This window comes from Aquila chrysaetos, chromosome 3 (genome assembly GCF_900496995.4).
Source record: "Aquila chrysaetos chrysaetos chromosome 3, bAquChr1.4, whole genome shotgun sequence".
In the NCBI taxonomy this organism is placed as follows: Eukaryota; Metazoa; Chordata; class Aves; order Accipitriformes; family Accipitridae; genus Aquila; species Aquila chrysaetos.
In genome coordinates this window covers 56,592,367-56,615,456 of record NC_044006.1, presented here as the reverse complement: position 1 = coordinate 56,615,456, position 23,090 = coordinate 56,592,367, and the positions used below count along the sequence as shown (strand labels likewise).

The window sequence follows — 23,090 nt, the reverse complement described above, 5'->3', positions numbered from 1 at the left end:
AGCACAGAAACAGAAATATGAGCCTAGTTTAGTAATTTCCTGGGTCTAAAAGCAGTAATATAAAATCTCATAGGGTAAGAGAGAGCCTTGAACCACCTACTGGGGACCACGGGGAACCATTTTGTTAAACAAAGAAAGTCTTTAATACTATCCAGCTATTACTTTCAGTTGTGCAACAATCATTTCCTAATTTGGTGATTCACAAATTTATTCTCAAAAAGTAGCCAAGAAAAAAGTGAAAAATCCTCAGTGTGCTGCAAGGAGGAGGGTCAAGTGGAGAATCTGCCAAGACTGAGAGCCTTCAGACAACATCAGCTCCAGGGCAATTTAGTGTTTTGGAGACTAAGCAACTGTATATGTGTTTTTGCAAGTAAAATACAAATATGGAATTCAAAAAGGATGCCTAGCTGTTCCCACTTGCAAATCTTCCTGAGCCAAATAGGAAAAAACAGTACACAATAAACCAGGAGGAATAATATAAAGACAAATAGTAGCATCATCATCCAACAGGAAGGAGGATGAAACTAGTGAGGGAGCAAGGGAGAATTGGACAACCAACAATGTTTTCTGAGCAGTGGATGTGATGCAGAAACCAGGAGCTCCAGGAGATGAAACTATCCAGTCTCTGTGGCTTGTGGCCAAGAAAGACATCCAGAGGCAAGAGAAGAAAGACTGAGATGAAGAGGCTGAAACTCATCCTACCAAGCTTCAAATCCCAGGAGAAGGCACTAGAAAAGGTGGGGGGGGGAAGCAAAGTGAGGAGAAGAGTACCACAGGAGAAATACATCTGTAACTCATCTAAGGCTCCAAGGAAGGTTTAGGACATTCCCAGAGAACTTTGTTTCCAAAGACATTTGTAGAAACGTAAAGACTCTATGTAGCCTGAAGCTGTCCTGCCCTGGCCTCTAACGGTACAACCACCTGGAAATTACCTTCCAGACAAGGGCTCTCTAGTATTGATATTTCACCTTTTAAAACCACCATGATGCCCCTCACTGCAGGTTTTAAGGGTTCTTTTTCTTTGATCATTTTAATATTCAGTAACATCTGCAAGTACCATCTGGAACATCCTAGAGACCTCCAACCAATTTTATCTTTCATCTAACAAGGAAAAGGGGATGACACTGCACTGACTGTGAGGGAACATCTCAGCCACACAATACAAAAGCAGAGTATACAACCAAAAGAAGGGGAAATAGGTAGTGCAAATATTATAGAAGTGCTCCCCTGAGGAGCAGAATCACATTTCAAAACTTTATGTCAAGGCATGGCTGTAGACAAATTTTGTTAGTCATTGAACTTCAACAGTCTCTTAGACAGCCATGCCACATATTCACTTTATGAGTCTGACAAATTTAATTTGTTTTTACTTACCTGAATGTCTTGTCAAGGCTCACACTTAAGCCAATATAAAAGTTATTTCCCCAGTCTTTATAGAAAGTCTAAAACACAAAAAATTAGAATTTTAATGAGCTGTAAGAAGACAAATTTCGAATAAAATAAGCAAGATCTCAAAAAAACACTTCAGTTGCAGTTGTACAATTGCATAGTATGCAACGTGCAAGGAGTTGCTGGGATTATGTGCCTGAACTGCTAAATGAAAAATTTTCCTCGAATTTCCAGTATTTAAATTTAAAAACAACAAAAAAAGGAGAATGGGATGAAAAAGAAACGGAGCAAAAAGCTGTGTTAAGAAGGTAAGAACAACCTCTTAAGCAAGCTATAAAATAAAGCAATATTTTTAAGAGTTTTAGGAAAGCACAGTTAGAATTTGCCAAAAGGCTACAAGTAAATGGTGGGGTTTAGTACTTAGTCACATGGAGGAAAGGATGGAATCACATTTGGTTTTAATAGTATGAAACTATTTCCAAAAGAGTATATCACCATGAGGTTATTCTCTTCATATTAGAAAATATTCTGACTTAAACCTTTTACTGAAAATCTGAAATCTGTTTTGGCAAAAAAAAGGGAAAATCTTTTCTTGAATTCTGTGAAAAGAATGAGTTGGAAAACAAAACATACTCAGCAACTGTAGCTTTCAGCTAAACAGAGCAAGGTTTTCAAAAGTTGCACCCTGAGAGTGTTCTTGAAAAGAAGGTGAGGGTTTGTCTATATGTAGCAATGTATGAAAATAATGATTATGGTAAAGCTCCTAAGTAAATAAGCCCATGAAAGGTGGCACTGATTTTTTTTATGATGGGGACTACTTTCTAATATTTCACAAGCCAGCTGAAAAAGGTGCCTCAGTGCAGGACAGAACGGTGCATTTTTGAAGTAAAACATGTTTCTTACATATTTCCAGAGAAAATTTTTTTCACTTTCACTCTCAATGACAGCAAGATCACCGCCATTCTTCTTGCAAAAGTTCCTGGCTTTTTCCATAGGCATTGGTTCCTTGCTGAAGTAGTATTCCTTGTGATTATATATTATCCAGTCATCTTCACTAACAATATATTCATAATCTGCAAGGTAAAACATTAAGCAGTCTGTAATAGAAATTAACATCATTATATGTTAATTTATTTCTGTTATTGGAAGTAAAAGACTTACTGAATGTGGAAGTAGGCTCTGGTTTCAGTGACGCTCCTGCAATGTAAATCAGCATCTGAGTATATTATGTTTCTCAGACATCTCTCAATTAAATATATTTATACAGTTGTTAGCATTTTAATTCCAAGGAATAAAATTAATCATAAGGGTTACTCAATATGCTTATTTTTGTCACAGAATTTCTCAGAATATCTGAAAAAAAGGTGTTATACTCAGCAAAATACAATGTTACAGCTGATCACAAGTTAACTTTACAGAAGCTATGCACAACTTTAGGCTGCTGGATTTCACTTAGTCAACATCCCAAACTTACATGTGTATCCCATGGATGAATTCATAGTTTTCAACTGCTTTTATTTCAATTAAAATGTATTAAGTGTTTCATTGTGCTTGATGGCACAGCTGGCTCTAATACATGCAGATAGTGTGATCTGACCTGGAAAGGATGTTCTTATCTGCCTCAAGGAAGAAAGTAATCCTACCTTTTTTTATTTGGCAAACATAGTCCTGCATATGTTCACAGAATAAATCATTCCAGTTCATATTATTGTAGCCATTAAACACGCCACATTTTTCATTTCCATCATAATTGTTTGGTTCTCCATTTGCCCATTTTTCAAAATTTACCTATAGTAGAAACACAGCCTTGTTACTATTTTCCTTTTAAAGTGAAATAACTGTCTCATATCATCCTGTTGAAGAATGTACTTCATTTGATTTCATGGTCTGTCTTGTGCTTTGGTGCCAGACCTTGTAAGGAGAAGGACATGACCCTTGCATAGCATAATGATTCATCTGTGTATTTATAAGCCATGTTAGTAAGCCAAGAAGTTATTGCCCTCTTTGTTATCAGGAGAGATTAAGTTGTCCTGTCAAGCTTTAGAAAGAAGTATCTAAGTACCGCCCTCTGACCCCTGGGTTGGTTATCCCGCTCTGATGTTTCAACCTGAGACAATCCATCAGTGCTGCCATATGGACTTGGGCCTTGCAGACCTTGATCTACTTAAGATGGTGAGGGCAACAAAGCCTAGCTCATGTAGACACACAAAATTATTTCTAACAGTAAATGACAAATGGGAATATAGAGATTAGTACAACCAGATTTGCTTAGATCAAGAGAGATATTCCATCACCTTTGGCGTTACATCATTACTCTAAATGTCATACTGTTATCTATAACTATGAACTATCAAAAGATAAAAACTAATTCCTAGAGTGTAATCGGGTAGTAAAGACTTAAGGTCACTCGCAGCTTGTATAGGAGGACTTGTGACAGCTGTCTGCCAAGATATACATGGAAAATTAGACAGAAATCTGGAACAATAAACTATTTACTCACTGGGGAGCCATCACTCCATATAAATCCGCTGTCGGAGTCCAAGGCACTTAAACCCATCCAGTAAGATAGGTGAAGATAATCTCTCTTTCTGAATGATTACAAATATAGACAATCAGACAGAGTGTGAAATAGAGAAGGAGAATGTATATCATTACATTATTCTCAGTGTTTTGATGCTTGAAATATCATTTGAGATAGTTATCATTCAATTGGCATGTGGGGGAAAACACCCTGGCACTGCATGTGGCAGGAAGCAGTGAAACACAGAGCTTCATGGGAAAGATCACAGGTGTCATGAGTCCACAAATAACAAGTTAAATGAAAATATATTTTAAGGTCTTGGTTCCACTAAATAGCTTAGGCATCCAAATTCAGACCTGTCTGTCCTCATAGGCTTAATTTAAACATTTATATAAGCACATCAGTAGGTCAGGTTTTCCTTAGTCTCCCAATTTTTCCCCTTAACTAAGGAAGAAAAGCAGCACAAACTATTCCTTTAATCAAGAGTATTTCATCTACTGATCAACTACAAATGAGCTAAAAAGATCGGGTTTATTTCTTTGAACTAAACTCAGTTGAAACCAATTTTGGTGATCCTTCTTTCATTTTTGTGTATGCTCAGGCTACTTCAATGCATAGCACCACCTTCCCAGAGACCTGCCAAAAAAACCCTTTTCTCACCTCTTTCTACCCATTTCCTTCTGCCACTTTGCAAAGATATACACCATCTTTGCAACGTAGAAATTGATCACCAGAAATCCCTTATGTCTTTCAGAAAGGTAATTTTTAAATGGGGGGTTTTTTCCCTATATTTAAACAATGGACTGTGCAGATACTTACAAGCCAGCTATTAGGTTTTGTTCTTCTTCACTGTGGATACATGCCAAATCTCCTCCGATGGCTCTGCAAAAGTCTCTTGCACCAAACCATGTTTGCATTTTCTCCCTTCCTCCCTGAAAAATCTATTAAAAGTGAACAATTAAATACTGTGCTGGGTATTACAGAAATTTAGAAACAGAATTCTGGGCTTCTATCTTTCTTCTGGTCTCCTGGTCTCTGGTTTTATCACTTCCTATTTAATTGTACAACCATAAGCCTGTGGTCATCTATCAAATTTAATTATTATTAAATTATTTAATTATTATTAAAGCAACTTTGCTTTTCCGATCATCTCAGAGTCCCTGTGACTCCAGACTTCAGTTCAACCTACATACAGCACTTTCCAGCACTTCCCAGCCACACCACCTGGGATTGGCTGGAGACATGTTACCACAGACTACCTATCAGGTAGGCAGGGTAAAAATCCACCTTCCATGCATACACGAAACTTATTCTCATTTGAAATGACAAGCGTTTGCATTCAGAAATCAAACACCTACTTTGAAGCAGGAGCTGCTCTGAGGAATGGATTGCCATCCTTCTGGGCACGACGGGAGAGGGGTCGTCACTGGAGGAGGAGGGGGGGTCACTCCCTCCACCAGCTGCTTGCAGAGAAACATGTTTGTTTCTTCACAGTTCAAAATATCCCATAATCCAGCTGAAGTTCCTGTTATCATGGCCACGCAGCCTGACTCCCTTCCTTCATGAAACATAAAATTTTTAAACCTTATTGATAAATGGCTGCATCTTCCCAAAGCATATGCTACTTAAGAGCACCTGCCCCCAGTGTTTGGATGCCAATAACTCACAGTAGCTCACATGCACTTCAATTAAATCATAAAAAGCAATTTTATCAAATTCCTTTTACATTATACTATGAATCACTTATCAAAACCATCAGACAACAAAGAGCAAATGATACCAACAGACACATGCAGTCCCAGGTGGTCTACTGGAAGGAGCTACCACGATCCCTCATTTAATCTCCTTAACACAAGTGGAAAGTTGCACTGTTGTTTCTGCCACTTTATGACAGAAGAGTTTCTAAACCACTTTTTAGCTTTCAAACCCTCACTTCTTGGGTCCCCAGAGCAGAAGCTCGGTGGCCCCTGTGGCACCTACCAGGCATTCCTGTGTTCCAGTGAGTGAAGGTGACCGCATCCCCACTGGCCCACCTGAACGTCCCCTGCTCCTCCGTGTCTGAGAGACCAATCCAGAAATACTTTGCTGGATTGAATCCAATTACAGAAGTCAAAAAAGCTTGTTCATATCTGTGAAGAATAAGTACCAAACTGATGTATCACATTTTATCTAATTTGTTCATTTCTCTAAACAGCTCATGGTAGCAAATCTGGTAAAGTTAAGGTGATTTGTTAATACGTGGGGAAAGATAAGGATGGATTGAAGCAAGGGTAATGTCTCACTTCTATAGTTCTAATTGTCATATAAATTAAATTTTATTTTATATTTTGGTAATGTAAATCATGTTTAGAATTCAGAGTGATTCTATTCTCCTTTTGTACTGCACAATGAACAATGCAAGACAAACAATACTTGTGTTGATGCATATATGTTATTCATTCATATAAATAAGGGCTACAGTGTTTTACTGAGCTTTATGATAAGGTCTAGATCTTTAAATCTTGTTACTCTGGGGAAAAAAATCTACTTTTATTCTAAAAAGGGTAAGTTTCCAGATCCGCTTGTTGCTGAAAAGCTCAAATGCAGAAGAAATAAATACTTTCATGTTTATCTGTTTATCTTTGGTTCAATAAGTTTTAAAACAATCTGGCAATTTGGGGTTGTTGGGGGGTTGACTCAATTTTTTAATTCCTGGAGTCAACAACAGTGTAGGTGTGCAGTAGCAATGGCTTGAATGTTTGTATTGATGACATACAAGCCCCACGTGTATTTTGCAATACTTCTTCAGTTCAACCACAGATTTTCCAGCAAAGGAGTGGTATCACACCAGACACTATGAATAACTGTAAAGTAAGAAGGGATTTCTGTTTGGCCCTTCCATCCTGGTTGCACGTATGAAAGGACAAGAATAATGTTTCTGTACCTGTCTGTCACAGTAGCCAGGAAACCTTTGTTTTCTTTACAGATCTGTTTTGCTTCTGAAAATGTTGCTGGTAACTGCCCGACCGAGTAACAGTAAAAGCCGTGCTTCATCCAGCCCTGTCAGTGTCAACAGCAGAGATACACGGAGGGGCTGTCAGGTTGCGCAGCGGAGTACACTTCCAAAAGCCACATTAATACCACACCCCAAGTCAAAATTAATCTCAGAAGCCATGAGAAGAAATGAAGAGGATAATCAAGCATAGCTTTTGTAACCACAGCTCTGTGTCTTGCCCCTTGATAAAGGACACGCAAGGGGTATTTGCGAGCCGTGAGCCCTGGTTATGACTCAGAGTTGGCAAGCACGCTCACAGGCACTTTGCAGCTCCTTGTGTAAAACCTGCTCTGCCTTCTCGTTCTGTAAGTGTAGCTGTTGCAAAAGGCTATGAGCAATCTGCAAACCAATCAGCTCAAATGTTCCTGCCTTCTGTGGCAAATTGATTGAACGGAGAAGGCTTCGTGCAACCCAAGACCAGTGAGTTACAGCATGAAAAAATACTGACATGCTCTGCAGAGAGTGGCTTTTATGGGTGCAGTGACCAGTTCTGCATTAGAAGAGAGCTGAGTGAAGTGCACGTGTAAGGGAATGCAAAAAAGAAGTCGATCTATTTTGGTTAAATAAAGAAAAAACTTCCCCATTAGTCTAAGAAGTATCAGCACATATAAAATTAACAGTTTTCAAGGGCTCCACCAAGAACAGTCAAAATAATTGGCTTCTGTGATTCTCACCCTCATGGGTGTGAAAGTAAGATGTAACGACCTTTCACTGTTTTGTTTTACACTTACTTTCTGGCAGCCTGGGTAAGTAACCTCTTCTGCCCCTGGTTCTTCTGCCAAAGGTTTCCTTTTACAGATGTAACCGAGTTTTATTTCACAAGCACTGTCAGCCCAGGATCCATCCTGAGCATGGTAAGAAGAAACCACAAAGAGAAGTGAAATCTAGAGAAAATCCCTTTTAGAGAAGAGCCCTTCTCTCTTTGTATGGATGAGGCTGTTTCAGCTCTCTTCCTTGCCTTCCTGCTTTCTCCAAAACTCTCAAATAGGAAACACAATAACAACAGTAAGGGCCACATTTCCTCAGAGATGTGAGAATGAAGGTTGCATGTATTAAACATTCAGTGGCTGGTGAGAGCAGGAAAGAAACATGCTGTTCCACTCTATTCTCATCAGCATAGTATTCATTATGTTCATATAACCAGATGACAATAGCAAGGAAATGCTGGATAAACTAAACATAAAATATGAAAAATGTATTTTAAGTATTTTTCCATAGTATTATCTTTGTTTATGTTGTGTATAAAACAAGATAGAATTTTTTGTACCTAATTTTTTGTGCCTCCAGTAATATGAGCCTCCAAAGTAGCTCCAGTAAACCTGTATTTTAGGTGCTTTATGGGAAACCTAAGAATCATGCTATGCAGCTATGACCAGCCATGTTGAATATGGATGATGAATTACTTCAACCAGTTTTAGATAGGAGATTTATCCTAGCTGTTGCAGAGCAGGCCAAGTCTCAGCGCAGCGCACTGCTTCTGGTGCTCCACCATCCACCTTCCTAGATCTGGTCTCCAGTCTCCCTCCACACTAAGATATTCTGAATTAAACCAAGTTCATAAAAACCTTTAATACCCTTGTCCCTTTTTCCTATTATTTTATTTTTGTCACAGATGTTTTCCTTTTGGGGGGCAAAAAGGACAGAAGAAAGGATGAAAGTGGGAGAGGGATTTTTACCTCTCCCTTCATAACAATGCAGTCTGCCTTATTCCCTGTGTGGGTCGGCTCTCCGTGATGCCATTTGGTATAAGTCATGGGTGTCCCATCACTCCATTCAAAATACATTTGAACCCTGAAGTCATTTAGACCAATCCACAGCTCATCGTCTGGCTCTGGGAACACAAAGGTAATTGTAGGTATGGGTGTGTCTTAAAATGGAACAACCACATCTCACACCCACTTTTGACTGAAGAAGGACTTTTAAAAAAACATTTAAGATTGTGGTTACAATGATTAAATGAATAATAGCAACAGTATAATTCCAGATAAAAAAGTGACCTGCAGGAATACTCACTGTACCCAAGCTGAGACACTGTAAAACTGTACTCCTCAATATTATGAATACTCGCCAGCTCTCCATCTTCTTTCCTACAGGAAGACTGGGCTTCTTTCCATATTTTGGGTGTTCTGTAAATTCTATAACAATGACCTGCATAGACCACCCATTGCCTGGGGCATTTAAAAGGCTTTAAGTCACCTAAAAAAAATATTTCAAACAACTAATGAGCAGTCCTGTTCAGCACTTTCTTTTAACCTAAAAGAAAATGACGTGTAGTGACATGAATTTGAAATATTGGAGCACATACTGGCAGAGGAGAGAAGCACAAGTCTGAGGATCACAAAGAATCAAAACAGTTTTTTCCATCCCAGTTGTGCTGGGAGCTACCAAAAACCTCCTTTACAGGATTAAATAAATACTAAGTAATTTGGTATGCAAACTTGCAGGGCACAACTCCATGCTAAATCCCCCTCAGCAAGGCTCTGAGTACAGCCATGTTTTCCAGAAGAGAACCTCTTTTCCCACACAGGGACTTTATCTTGCTGAATTTTGGAGATTTTTGTACATTTTTTCACTGGAAACACCAGGTGCTCGGGAGCCAGTTGGAGCTCCTGCACAGCCCAAATCATGTAACAGAGAGCCCAGACACATTTATGTTATACCAGACATGTCAGAAATCCCAGCTGCACAGAAATGCCGGGCACTTTGTTCAGCAGCTATTTCTTGGTGTGAATTTAGAATGGCCAGCCAATTTCCATTGCTTTGAAGGTTCACACGGTCTGCACCTATGTAGTGAACTGAAGAGGGCACGATGTGTGCCTGGCATTGGCGTGTGATCAGCCACATTGGTCAATGCTCCCTGGACATGGTTTTGACCTGTGCAAACTTGCATTCCCTTAAACAACATCCAGGCATGGTTTGGAGGTTAGCATGGATCATAAACCATTCCCAGTGAGCTGTCTGGATGCTGCCAGAAAGTACAGAATACCAGCTATGATGTGCCATTCATCCCCTGAGCCAGAGAATAATCTTAAACACTAGTATATATGTAGTTGAGGGAGTTACTATAGAGTTAGTTGCATGCTGGGAATTCCCAGGTGAAGTAACTGCACACCTTTTCCTTTACATAGATAAGACCTAGTCTGCCTCAGGTGGAGAAGGAACTCAATTGGGAAAAGGTGCCAGCCCCATATTCTGAATTTTTCCTTTCAGAATAGAACAAAAAGGGTCAGAGAGAGCAGGGGGAGCATGAACTCTGGCTCACATCTTTTAGCAGGACACATCTTCAGTGTATTTTTCAGAGCACAGGATATTCCTCAGTATTTCGTGGTCTGGATAACATGACTAAACACATAATCCTGCCACCTTTAGTACCCTGGGATCTTTTCAAAATGATGAACAACATCTAGACATCAACTTTAAAATGAGCCAGAAAATTAAAGTTTTCTCCATATTTGACCCAGGTCAACAAGTGTAATCCTTTTGTTTTGACAATATATTCTTATTTCATATATGGCATTCTCCCAGTATTTCTCACTCACTGGAAAAATAGCCTTATTTTTTGACCAGCTTACCTGAGGCAATAATGGAGGAATCTAAGGAGGAGTTTCTCTTTTGGCAGATATATCCCAGTTTCCGATCACACACCTGGTTTTCCCATTTGCCATTCCTACCTTGGAAGGTCCCACATATTTTTCCAGATTCCACAGATGGGTTTCCTTTAGGAAAGAGGCACAGAATGTCTCTGTTAACATTGAAAATTTTCACCTCATCACAGGAGGGAAGGTGCAGGTCTTTTGGAACTGCAAAGCCACTGGCGTATTATTCTTCAGAGTGATAATTCCCAGGAGAGGTGACAAGGGAGCACCACTGGGATGGTCGAGAGGGCTGAGATTTCAAACATGAGACTTGCTCCTTTTCTCCCATGCACTGCTTAAGAAGAAATTCAGTGTATTTGAAGTATGGCAGTATGCAGAAAAAAGCTTTATAAAAGTTCATCTAAGACAATTCCTTAGGGGGTGGTAGTATTGGAAACAACTCAACATCCTTTACAGTTGGACAGTGGACATGAAATGTGTATTTAATTCCATGGGAGTGCTTGCCCTTTGGATTTCCCTGTAGTCACAACAACTATTGTGAAAATACCTAACATGGCAACATGCAAGATGGTGACTTAGATCCTAAGAAAAGAGTGGAAACTTATTAAGATAAAGTACATCAGATAAATTTCATAAGCAGTAACTGAGAACAATTGAAAGTATTTTTACTGTAATGTTTCTCTTTAATTTTTTTCTCTTTTCTTTAAATTCTCTTTATATCATTTTTCATGAGGTTTTTTTGTTTGGATTGAATAATATGTCTGATGAGAAAATTGTGGATGGAAAAAAAAATAGAAGGAGGTGTACATATTTGGTTTTAACCATTTTCTTGGATGAGCTATCTGCTTTCTCTGGGAAATTCAGAATTAATGATGATCCACCTCGGGTGTGATCCCTATTACTGTACTATCCTACCTTCCCCATAATCCCCATAATCTGTGAAAATTCTATGAAACCAAAGGAATTCGGTAACAGGAATTTGGGGAAGAGAAGAGAATTTTGGCCCAGATGCTGATCATCGTTTCAGAAAAGTGCACTTACCTGGAGCCCAGTTTAGGTATCTGAAAGGACTGCCCCCAATCCATTGCCAGCCACTGTCAAGTGCACTGAAAAGACCAGTCCAGAGCTTTGCATTGACACCCAGGTCACTAGTAAGCCCTAAATGGTCGAAAGAAACAGTCAAGTTATTAAATGCCTCTGATTTTGTAAGTTATTCAATAAAACTTGAAATAAAATTTTAAAGCATGGAAAAAGTGTCATAGTAGATATCTTTTTCTTAACATAGGTTAGATTTTTTCCACTATTTTAATACATTTTTTGTGAGAAAGGGACAAGCTTTTTTAAGAATGTCACTAACACCTATTTGCACAAGGTAAATACAAGTAACCATGTTAAAGCTCTTGGAGCTGACGTACATTTTAAACATATGCATTAACTTGGTTTTTTTTTTTTTTACTTTACCTAATAAATACATTTCTTCATGAAGGTCTGTGATACTTAATAATTCTGCATTCTGCTGCTGGCAGCTTTTTCTTGCTTGGTGCCATGTCAAAAGTGATTCTGAGTTTATCTGATAGTGAGTTTCTGTCACAGGATTTGTTTTCCAAAGGTTGTTGTGGATGGTGTCTATAAAACATAACAGCAACTTGACAAGATAGTCATACTTGCTAACACAGGAAATAAAATCTTCATTGCAGACTAAAACTATCTAACTGTATGATTTGCTAATTTTTTACATATAGTTTGCCCCACTTAAATACACCTTTTTCAATATTAATAATACATTAATGACATAAGGAATTATTTCTCCTTACAAACCTGAGTTTTTCTACACTGACACTGTTCCTTTTTATTTATATGACTCATCTACTTCTCTCACAGTTTACTCTACATTAACCCACTTACTGATATATTCTACATGTACACACGCATTTCTCTATTCCCCATACAGAAAATTTTGGTCTCCACACCCATTTCTTACCTTGGGACCCCTCTTACGCTCTCCCAGACCTCTCAACATGACAGAAATGATCATTTCCTATCAACCAGATGTGAATTGGGGGTGAAGGGGTAAGGAATTTGTACTGGAGTTATTGGAAAGCTGTGTTGGATGATTTGTAGGTGTAAGGAGCACTGGAGCACCAAAGGCAGGTGAAGGTCACTGCCCGTGTCCCTCCACCCTTCCATTCACTGCAGCTCTCCTGTTCTCTGCTCCATCCCATGATACACAACTGTCCTGCTTCCCTGTGTCTCACCTTCCTCATCCATTGCACTTCTTTCTGCCTTCCATTTGCCCTGACTTTCTTCTCACCTGGTGCTAGCGGTTTTCTCTTCCTTTTTCCACCAGTCCCAGTCACCACCCACAGAATACTCCCCATATGTAGGACTCTAGGACCACTACTCATCTCTGCTGGAGAAACAGTGAGAGTGAAGAGCAGATACCTCATTTTATCATTGCATCGTTCACCAGTGAACTAGGCTGGCCAGAATCCAGCTCGCTGTCCAATGCTACTTCCACATCCCAAGGAGATTTTGACCATGAGAGTGGAAGAAAATTTGCTTAATGCCTTTCCTGAAATCTTTATGAATAAATTACCTTTTAGTGGACAATTGCCAAAAAATTGGTCTTTATCGAAATCTGAAGAAGTTGCACACCAGAGAGAGCCTGCATCATCACTCCGAGGGATGCACTCAGCGTACCATTTACCTTTGAGCTTAAAAGGGAACACACAAGGTGCACCAAAGGCATTTCCTCCCAGTGTATAGATATCTACAGAGAGAAACATAGATCGGTATCAGTTGGTCAGTTGGTATCAGATGTTCACCACAGTGTCTGCTCATAGCCAGCTCCCCATGGACACAGTTGAGTTGTGCAAGAGCTCAACACATCAGTACTTCATTACCACAAAGCCTTCCAAGGCTGTTGTGCCAATCAGGTATGACTATGGCAAGATATTCAGAATTAAGACTCTCGAAAAACCCTTAATTGGCCCTCAGACTAACTTCTGTCTATCTTTTTCTTTTCATTTCTATCTGGACTACTGTGTCAGAGGTGCTCGTGACTCAGCTGCTCCCATTGCATACATACTCCTGTCAGTGGATGATGTTTAGGTTCTTTTTTTTTTTTTTCCCCATATGGTTAAAGAGGCTTGGAAAGAAGATATCAGAATATTTTTATTAGTCTTCATAAGAGGAAGTTATATCCCAAATTTGCAAGTGACTCTGCTGGAAAGTGACCCTCCCATCTCTATGCAGTCTAATTTGCTGCTATCTGAACAAAATTATGACAAACTTCATTCCATCTGGACCTGCTGTGGGGCACAGCAAAAATTTCATCCCTTGTTATTTAACCTCCCACCTTACCAGTGTCACAGTAGAAAGGAGGTTGAACACTTGAGCCTGGATGCCCACTCTACCTAATCCAAGAGGGATAATAATGCAGGAAAAGGAGATCTGACTCTCCAGTGTTCCTTTGTCAGGGTGTTAGGACTTATTGCATCCTGAACAATTAAGCACTGTTTTTCCTTTTGCTTTTTCCTACTTTTTCTTCTTGCTGGGCCTGGGATACACCAGGTAAACGCTATTAAAAGTGGATTACGTCTATGTAAACTAGAAATTAACTTCTTAGAAATAGCACATGGTCAAACCAAGTAATAGCAACAATAAATATTTAAATATGACACAATCACCATTTATTCTACAAATTGATCAGACATATTTTGAAACAGTCATAGATTTCCTCCTGCTCTTGTTGTACAAACAAAATTCCCATTATCCCTTATGATTACATCATAGGCCTTTGTCATTTTATTCTATCATTTGAAAGAATTGCACTTTCTGAGTTACACAAATATGTAGTCATATTTGCCTTGTATTTCTATACCCTGTTTGTGGTTAGCTCCCCTACTGACATCACTGTAAGAAAAGGGTTGCTGCATGACAAGCAGGCAGCGGAATGCTTTGTAAATAGGGGCAGTCAAGTTACCTAGAAATAGAGACTAATTTTCAGTACTCACCCTCATAGCGCTGAGAGCACAGGCTGTCTGCAGTTCCATGGATTTTCCACCTGCTCCCTTTGCCTGACCCTTTGGACAACCTGATTTTCTTCCCCTTCCCTTTGCCATAGTTGAAAAATAAATCCTTGCTGTAGGTTGCGAGCGTCTCATTTCTACATTCCCACCACTGGAGTTCATTCGTCCTGTTACAGGATTCCAACATGATGGCAGCCTCGTCGTCCTTGGTGAGCACTCCCAGGCACAGCTTGAGGGCCATGCTCAGCAGCTGCATGGCAGAGACCCACCTGAACTTTTGAAACTCGTTGTGCTCATCACAAGTGGTAGTTATGACCGAGCTAGAGTTTTGAGCTTGGGCGCAAAGCTTGCTGTCTTCATTGTAGATTGAAAATATTCCGCTATCTATAAAACAAAATGAGAACGCAAACATCTGAGGAGAGATTTTGTAGGAGACAAGTCAGTTAGTTGCTATTTGACAGTCTGCTACAACAAAAAATTGAACATATGGAGTCCATAGAGAAAGAAATCAGAGGAGGTTAATCATCAGTATGAAGGATATTCATCAAAATGTTCTTAAGATGCAAGCAACACAGAAGCTGAAAATATAGGTCTTTCAAGAGAAATTGCTCTTCTTCACATCCGTCCTTAAAGCACACTGTTCTCAAAATGCCATTCAAAAATGACCTTTATTAAATTTCATGAGTTCTTCAAAGTTCCGCCACCATGCAGCATATTAAACAGGCGTCAATTTTGCAAGTAAAAGGACTTTTTGCTTTAGAGCTATCAAAAATGGTTTACATACATACTCAAAATTCAACCATTTTTGTATTTGGCCGAGAATGACATTGTGGTTTTCAGCTCATCAAGCAAGTGGGGTATTTCTTATTTTTGGTTAATTATTTTGGAAGTTTTTGGCAACTGTGCAAAAAGTCATTTCTTCACAGAGTTCAACTTGTGAGTTTCTAAGGAGGGAAGCCACAACTTGCAGCATCATCACTTCAGTTCTGAGCACAGTTAAGCTAAGTAAGTATCCTAAGTGCCATTAATAGCTACACTTGTAAATAGAAATGTGAGACACTGCACAACAGGGTTTTGTTTCTTAAGACCAGCTTCAAAAAAGGGGCGCAACTTCAGCCTGCTCCAAACCTTGACCATTTTTGCAGCTTGCCTTGCGTCCCTTAGGTCCCCGCTACGCGACAGCAACATCATCCAAATAGCTCTGCTCTGCCATTGAGCTTTACTGCCACCCAAGGTTTCTTGCCAGGGGTGGGATTGTTAAATGGGGCTTCATGATCCCCCGCCATCCCAGAGCTGCCAGGTAGTGGTCAAGCAGCCTCAGTGATGTTTCTCTGAAAGGCTGCAGACCTGAACAAGCCAGATGGCATTTCCCCTGGCACAGCTCTCCTGTCGCAGTGGTTCTTGAGAAGGTTAGCAGAGGCTGGGTTAGAGCCAGCGTGGTCTCGCCCAAAAACACAAACAGAAGAAATTCTCCTGTAGTGGATTAGATCAGTGTTGGCTAGTCCCTGCTGCCATTCAAGTGATAGCACCAGTCTCCTGCAGTTCTCTAGCTGGGAGCTTCCTGCAGGAAAGAGCTGCAGACACAGCATCATTTGTTTTCCTCTCAGCAGTAGCAATGTCTGAAATCTAACAGACAGAAGCTTTTAAGGCCCTTCCTAAAGCTGTCAGCTTGGAAACAGGACTCCAATACTCAACGATCAGTATGCCATACTCTGTATGGGCTGTCTAAGAAACTCAAAGCACACATCAGACAGTGGTTCCGTGCATGCTGAGAGTTCACTGCCCTGTACTTCTGAGCTGTTCTAACCTCCAATGGAGTAATTTTGGATCAACTTTTGTCTGCATTCAGCTGGCTGATTTTCCAGTATCAACACTGTCTAGGTTATGCCCGCATCTGTTGGCATATTTCTTTCACTCATACACCACTTTGAAAACCAGGTTAAGGAAGCAGAATGCCTATACAGATACCACCAAGTTTAAGAGCTGAATAAAACTGTTTCAAATTACATGCTGTGACTAGATCTAAACTCACTGTCCACCAAGGAGGACATCAGGAAAGCATGAGAAACAACTTGCAAACCTCCATACGCAGCAGAGGACCAAGACTTACCAGACATTTGAAGAGATGTACCAAAGGAAAAGAGAAAAATCAGGAGCAGGTAAACAGCCATTGCCAAATGTTTCAGTCCCTTCTCCCCTTCACCTGAAATTGATGCTGAAGACCAAATCTGTGCCTTGCAGGAAAACTCTTCTGCACTGAACTGGATTAGCAAATCCTTTTTGGTTTTTAAGACCCGACAGATACAGGGAAGTTCTGAGCTGCAAATAAGGAACTGTATCATGTCACATGAGTAATTTTGAAATAATACATTAATGAATAAACTTTGCTTTCTAAGCTAGTTTTTCTACTGATAAAAGTTTTCTCTTTCATGGAAGTATGAGATCTAAGAAGTAATATTTTAGTGAGGATTTTTGGAGACATACCTTACAAAAAATCAGGATCGTTATTTTTATGAAAATGTGACATGCATGTCTCTATACCAGAAATAAAGGGAAAAGGTAAAACACAAGAGGAAGATTTGTCTGTATCAATAAATTATTTAAGAAAAGCCAAAGTGCAAGGCAGTACTGTGAAAAATTGCCTGGGACACCATGCAAATCAAGTAACTATGACCTTGGAATCAGAGGGAACCACAATTTCCCATGTCTGCAGTTCCACAGAAAAGAGAAAAGCTGCATAAAATAGGAGCTGTGTTCTTCAGAAGGCACCTGTCCCTTCTTTTGTTCCATTCCTGACTACATGCAGGAGCAATGTACCCAAACTGACAGCAACAGCTGAAGAAATTCTGAAAAGCAACCACACAATTCTAGGAAGAAGAGAACCTGTAATTGGAGAACAGTGGATTTTCAATTATTGCTAGAGAGGAAAACTAAACTGATAAGAAATACTGCCACATTTTTCATCCCGCTAGTCTGTAGAAGTTTGCACCCCTTAAAGTGCACACCCTTCAGGCATTCTGACAAAATTCTGATGTTTACTTTGAAAAAGCTTTCTCCTTCATGATAGGTAAAAGAATTAGAAAAACGTAGAGGGTAGGGAAGAGAAAAGGCTCTCCTGTGGAATTTTTACATCCCTTTTGCTTATGGCCTTTGAAAAATTTCAGTTCCCATATCTTCAGGAGAGGCTGGTTTGGGATAACTTCCCCAATATTGTATTTGCAGCAAATACTCTTTAGGGTCTTTTGCTTAAAATTTCTGCTGTTGCAGGCAATGAAAACCCTGGACACCTACATGAAGATGTGGGATTCTGCTTCTATTGTTCTGACTCAGATGCAGATGGACAACTCACTAGGTCTAAAAAGGTACACAAGGAATTACAGCAGAACAAGAATTACAACAGTAAGAGAAAATAGTGGGACCTGAAGGCCAGCAGGTACAGCTAGACCAAAAACATGGAAAGAATGGGAGCCTGAGAAAGACACTGAGACCTGAGGAAAGTGGGAGAAAAGAGAGGGCTGCCTCAACAAAGCAGCAGATGGTCAATTACTCAGTAAGTATGATGCATATGCAAGGATGGCTGCACTGAGTCTGAAGTAAGGCGTTCTGGTATTCCCCAACATAGGAATGCTTGACTCTGCAACCTCAAGTTTCCAACTTTCCATGCTTCCTTGTTCAGGAGCTCCAGATGTGCAGACGGGAAAATATTCTTATTTATTATTTAGGCAGGAGGAATGTAGTGTCTTGTCGTTCTGCTGTATACAACATCTCAGCATCTCCAAAGCTACCGGGAGGCAACAAGTACAATTACAACAGGAAAAAAGAAACTAGTTCTGTTCTGAAGAAAGATCAGTGTTTGGTGAAGGACTGTTATTGATGATCTGCTGAGAGAGGCTGAAAAAGAGCAAAACATACTAAGGTCAGCTTCACCTTAGTGTTTGTATGTTTGTCTGAGCAGACCCCATCACAGCCCACAAAGTGGGAAAGAAAATCAGAAGATTGCAAAGATGCACTCCAGCATCTTCCACTTGGCAAGGCACAGCCTGACAGTTTAGAAGTGGCGAGGAAGAAAGGCTGCTGGGTTTTGTGTTGACTCAGCATTGTTCCTTTGGCAATCTCTGCTCGTGGGCAGGAAGTTACACTCACAGTGTGCAGATTCGCCACCTTTTCTCTGAAGTCTGAACTCTTCTGGAGAAAAGGGGAAATGAAAATTAAGCGCAAGGGCATCAAGAAACGTAGCAATGTGCAGAGACAAACCTTTACACGCTATCGAATATTGCCATCAAGTCATTCCTCAGCTGCCGGCGGAAATGCATGGGTGAGTCCATCCAGGTTCAGCCAGATGCTTCCCTACAGAAGTTAAATAATTCATTTTCAAAAAAACACTGGTATTAAAATCTGAAAGGAATTTTGTGATCATTTAGCCTGCTATAACTTGATATAAGATTTCAACCCAGAATCCCCACATATAGCACAATTGCAGTTTCTAATTGAAAACTTTTTTTTTTTTTTTAAAAAAGACATGCTCTAAACCTCAGTAGACACATTCTAGCCTAAAAAAAAATGCAGAGACTGAACAAGCTTTCCATTTCTCTAGACAGGCCCAAAACATACTGAAAGAGCAACATAAGGCACCTCGTGCTTTCATGCTATATTTTCATGCCACATAGTCAATGTTATTTTTTCTTTCATTTATCTAAACCAACAAGATTAAACGTAAGAAATCTTGGCAGAATCAGAGGATTATGGATATGAATTACTAGTGATCAGTTAAAAATTTCCTTTGCTTTTCTATCCATCACTTATGTTTCATCTTGTTTATCAAGAAACTATTTTCCTTGGTTTTATAGCAAGAATATTCAGAAAAGCGAGATCCCAATTCCTCTGTGAATGTATATTTATGCAGCATACAGCCTGAAACCTCCCCTAAGTAGTGACATCTACTCAGGAGACAAAATAAGAGATCACAAGAGCAACAGGAGGGTTCTAAGGCAACTGACCGATCCCGACAGCAATAGCAGCCGGCAGTAGAAAATGGCTGAAAGAATTGGTGAAGGATCAGAATACATTAAGTAACAAATTATATTACATCCATATGAATATGAATAATTTCCAAGAAGACACGCTGCTTTTTTTCAGTCAAATAGAGCAGCATGTATAATTTCCCCAGCCCAATCTTCAAAACTTTTTTGATGTAGTCAATCACTTGTCAGGAGCATTGCAGCTTGGCAGCAGAAAAAGAGGACATAATGCCAGATCACCAAATGATGTTTGGTAAAACCATTACACAACAACTCAGTCCAGAGAAGATGGAATTAACATGAGGGTGTGGAAAGAGAATACTAGTTTGGAAACTACTCTCTCAATTTTTCTTGAAATTATATGATCATTATTGTCACAAGTATGACCAAAGGAAATATGATGTTAAAAACCTGGGACTGGACTCTGTATTCAGACAGTCTAATAAATTGGTTGCCATCACTGAAAGGTACTAGCTGGGGGGGGGGGGAAGGGGGGGGAACAACAAAAAAACCCCAAACAACCAAAAAAACCCAAACAACCAAACCCAAACACCACCAAAACAAAAAAACAAGAAATCTGACTTTTTATAATTACAACTCCCTAGGTAAAAGACTTCAATTTACTCTTATATTAATGAGGTATTGTTTAAAGTGTTCAAGCTTGTTTGTTTCTCTACCTTCCATTCAAAAATTCCTATTAGAGTTTGTGTATAAAGTATCAGTGCTCATCTTCAGCTTACTACATGGAACCGTAATGATTTCCTGTCCTGTAAATGCCACTGCTTCCATGTTTGCTCTTTTTAATGGGAAATTTGCTTCAATCCCATTGTATTGCAATAGATGGGACAGTAAATTTAAATTTCCTCTTCTGAAAATCTTTCAAATCTTTTTCACTCATGCTTTTTCTAAAATGAGCAGGCCAAGTAGATCCATCTTTAGAGTAGAGCTGCTGATTTGGATCCTCTATTTTTTCTGTACCCATTTGAACAGAAGAGCAGAACAGACACAGCATTTCACAGAAGCAGCTACACCAACTGCCAGCTATTAACTAGCATGGCATTTTTAATTGTCTTCAACTCAAAGATGATGCTGGATTTCAGGCAGTATAAATGGGTGAATGAGTTCAAGACCATCCAGGCTGTAGTACCTGGATTCTCTCCCTGACACTTTTTAGCTGTAGAGATGTACCTGATAAGTATGGCAAAGCACCAGAAATGAGACATCCCCTCAATCTTTCTTTTCTTTCCAATCATACATTTTCATATGTGATACATGTGATAAAAAGTTATCTGGAAGAATCACTCGCTGTGCAGATACTGCCTTAAGATTGTGCAGTCGCCCAGAACAGGACTGAACTTCTTTTGGGTACAAACTGCACTTGTTTGTTGTTTGCACAATAGCCAGTGCAGTGAGGCTGAGATTCCAATCTCGGCCTCTTGACTGTTCACTGTCCCTTTCACATACCTTTCTAGCTGGCACCACTTCTCCATATAATTGAAACGGTGTCATCCTTAACATCATGAATCAGTCAGTCGGGAGGTTTCTGGCGTAAGCCACATCAGGTGGCATGAAGAACCATTAGAGGTACTACTCCTTGAAAAGACATGCTCAAACAACTGTGCATTAAAAATGGAAAGAGCAGTAGGAACAGAGGCAAGGAAATAACTGGGAGAAAGGGAGCAGAGCCAGAGAAAAGGAGTCCCAGGATTAATTTCCCCATCTTACCTACACGCATATGTAATTCAAGATTTTTAAGAAATCACTCAGCTGACATTTTTTTCTTGCTTTTGAGCAGACAATCCTGGGACCGATTCAGGAAAATATAGTCAATATATTACTTGATCGCAACTTTGGATGGAGTGTCTCCATGGTTTTATCATCTCCTTTTTAACTTTATCCTGTTAGTGTCTTATATATACAAGACTACAAAATGAAAAACTATTTTAAAAATCAAAGCTAGTTACTATTTATTTCACAGAACAAAATCTGAAACCACAAAACCAAACCTTGCAAACCTTTGTATGCAAGTGAGGAATCATGCATGAATTACATTTTACAAGATTTACAAAAATTAGGAATATAAGCTCCACATTGGGGAATCTAAGACTTCCATAAATGGTAACTGGTCTAGCCATTTTAGAAAGGAATTAAAATCAGTAGTAACTAATAGGTTGGTAAAGATAAATTGTTCTTGACTTCCAGCACACACCCCACAAACCTATGGTACTTATTGAGAGGCAGTAGGAGAGCAGTACCAATATGTGATCACCATAACAGCTATCCAGTGCTCCTGTAAACTTTCAGAACATGTGTAGGTAATGTTCCTCCCGCTCCTCAGTAACTGTTGTCCTGATAAGAAGGAAGTTTTGCCGTGACCTTCATCACCTCTCCCAGACAAACCCACTTGTGGCCAGCCAGAACACTGGCAGTTAACGCCAACCACACTTTCCCATTCCACAGGCCTGCACCTAGATTTTACCCGATTAAATCCTAGAATACATAAACTACAAGAACTACATACTTGGTTCTCTGTGTTGTGTGAAATTGTGGGAACTGAAATTATACCATAAAAGGATTTTTTCCCCACGTGGTTCAAAGAGGATGTGCCTACATACAGACTTGTCATCTAGCAACTACCCCTGTAGTTAAGTCCCTAGGAATACTTGAAAGATGGTAGAATTAGAGATGTTTGCTGAATAGCTTGCGGAATCTGTGCATTAGCATGGTTTGAAATAACTCTGGTGCAGAAACTTCAAATCTTGGGAGCTTTCTTAAGTGGATCTCTCTACATTTTACTTCCTTTATTGCATCCATTTCTATTGTTCCATTTAATAATTAGTCAATATCATCTCTTTTCTTAAGACCTGCACTCACCAGTGTGGGTCATCAAATCGTTGAGTTCTGAAATCTTACACATTATACAATGGTTAGAAAATAAAAGTAACTGCTGTGTATAGCATTACGCACACACTGAAACTGGCTGCTACAGTATTTGCACATGAGAAAGTAGCTTTGGCTTAATTCTAATTGCATAATTTTATTAAAACAAGGCACATTTCATTTTATTACATTACATTTTACATTACATATTACATTACATTTCATTTTATTACATTACAGTGTCGCATGTTCATTCTGTTCTATGTTGGTCACAAGATCCTTTGTGTCACTAGTTCCAGGAACTGCATCACTATTAAAATACAAATTGTTCTCAAAGCTGTCATTTGTTGACAAGCGATTCTTTCTTCTTTTGTAGAAGAGATAGCCTGCAAGGCCACTTCCCATTAGGATGAGGATGACAACAATAACTACAACTCCTGTTTTACCATGGTTCAGTGTAGGAGCCTTCTCGTCCTTTGTCATTGCTGAAAACAAACACAAAGAAATCAAGAGGACGCTACATACTCTTTGTCTGATTACTGGAAACTATTTAGAAAGCATGATGGTTTAGGGAAAAGTGTTCCATTTGTTTCAAAATAATGAGAAACAAAGGTAGCAACA

At 39.4% G+C, this 23,090-nt stretch overlaps 2 protein-coding genes across 2 annotated transcripts in view; both read right to left on the bottom strand.

The window, feature by feature from the left end:
- The window catches only part of LOC115338893 (macrophage mannose receptor 1-like), a 33,491-nt gene extending 16,655 nt beyond the window's left edge, over window positions 1–16,836 (bottom strand). The window contains exons 1-18 of the mRNA XM_030007934.2: window positions 16,682–16,836; window positions 14,557–14,955; window positions 13,137–13,310; window positions 12,002–12,166; window positions 11,582–11,698; window positions 10,517–10,660; window positions 8,958–9,140; window positions 8,621–8,775; window positions 7,676–7,789; window positions 6,834–6,949; window positions 5,891–6,039; window positions 5,269–5,468; window positions 4,730–4,851; window positions 3,890–3,977; window positions 3,033–3,177; window positions 2,551–2,586; window positions 2,293–2,462; window positions 1,375–1,442 (exon numbers count right to left, since the gene is read on the bottom strand). Coding sequence (XP_029863794.1) covers window positions 1,375–1,442; window positions 2,293–2,462; window positions 2,551–2,586; window positions 3,033–3,177; window positions 3,890–3,977; window positions 4,730–4,851; window positions 5,269–5,468; window positions 5,891–6,039; window positions 6,834–6,949; window positions 7,676–7,789; window positions 8,621–8,775; window positions 8,958–9,140; window positions 10,517–10,660; window positions 11,582–11,698; window positions 12,002–12,166; window positions 13,137–13,310; window positions 14,557–14,955; window positions 16,682–16,742 — 2,606 coding nt within the window. The 5' untranslated portion in view covers window positions 16,743–16,836. The remainder of the gene's footprint in view (window positions 1–1,374; window positions 1,443–2,292; window positions 2,463–2,550; window positions 2,587–3,032; window positions 3,178–3,889; window positions 3,978–4,729; window positions 4,852–5,268; window positions 5,469–5,890; window positions 6,040–6,833; window positions 6,950–7,675; window positions 7,790–8,620; window positions 8,776–8,957; window positions 9,141–10,516; window positions 10,661–11,581; window positions 11,699–12,001; window positions 12,167–13,136; window positions 13,311–14,556; window positions 14,956–16,681) is intronic.
- Window positions 16,837–21,539: 4,703 nt separating this feature from the next.
- LOC115338892 (macrophage mannose receptor 1-like) overlaps window positions 21,540–23,090 on the bottom strand; it is a 63,784-nt gene continuing 62,233 nt past the window's right edge. The window contains exon 30 of the mRNA XM_030007932.2: window positions 21,540–22,954. Coding sequence (XP_029863792.1) covers window positions 22,704–22,954 — 251 coding nt within the window. The 3' untranslated portion in view covers window positions 21,540–22,703. The remainder of the gene's footprint in view (window positions 22,955–23,090) is intronic.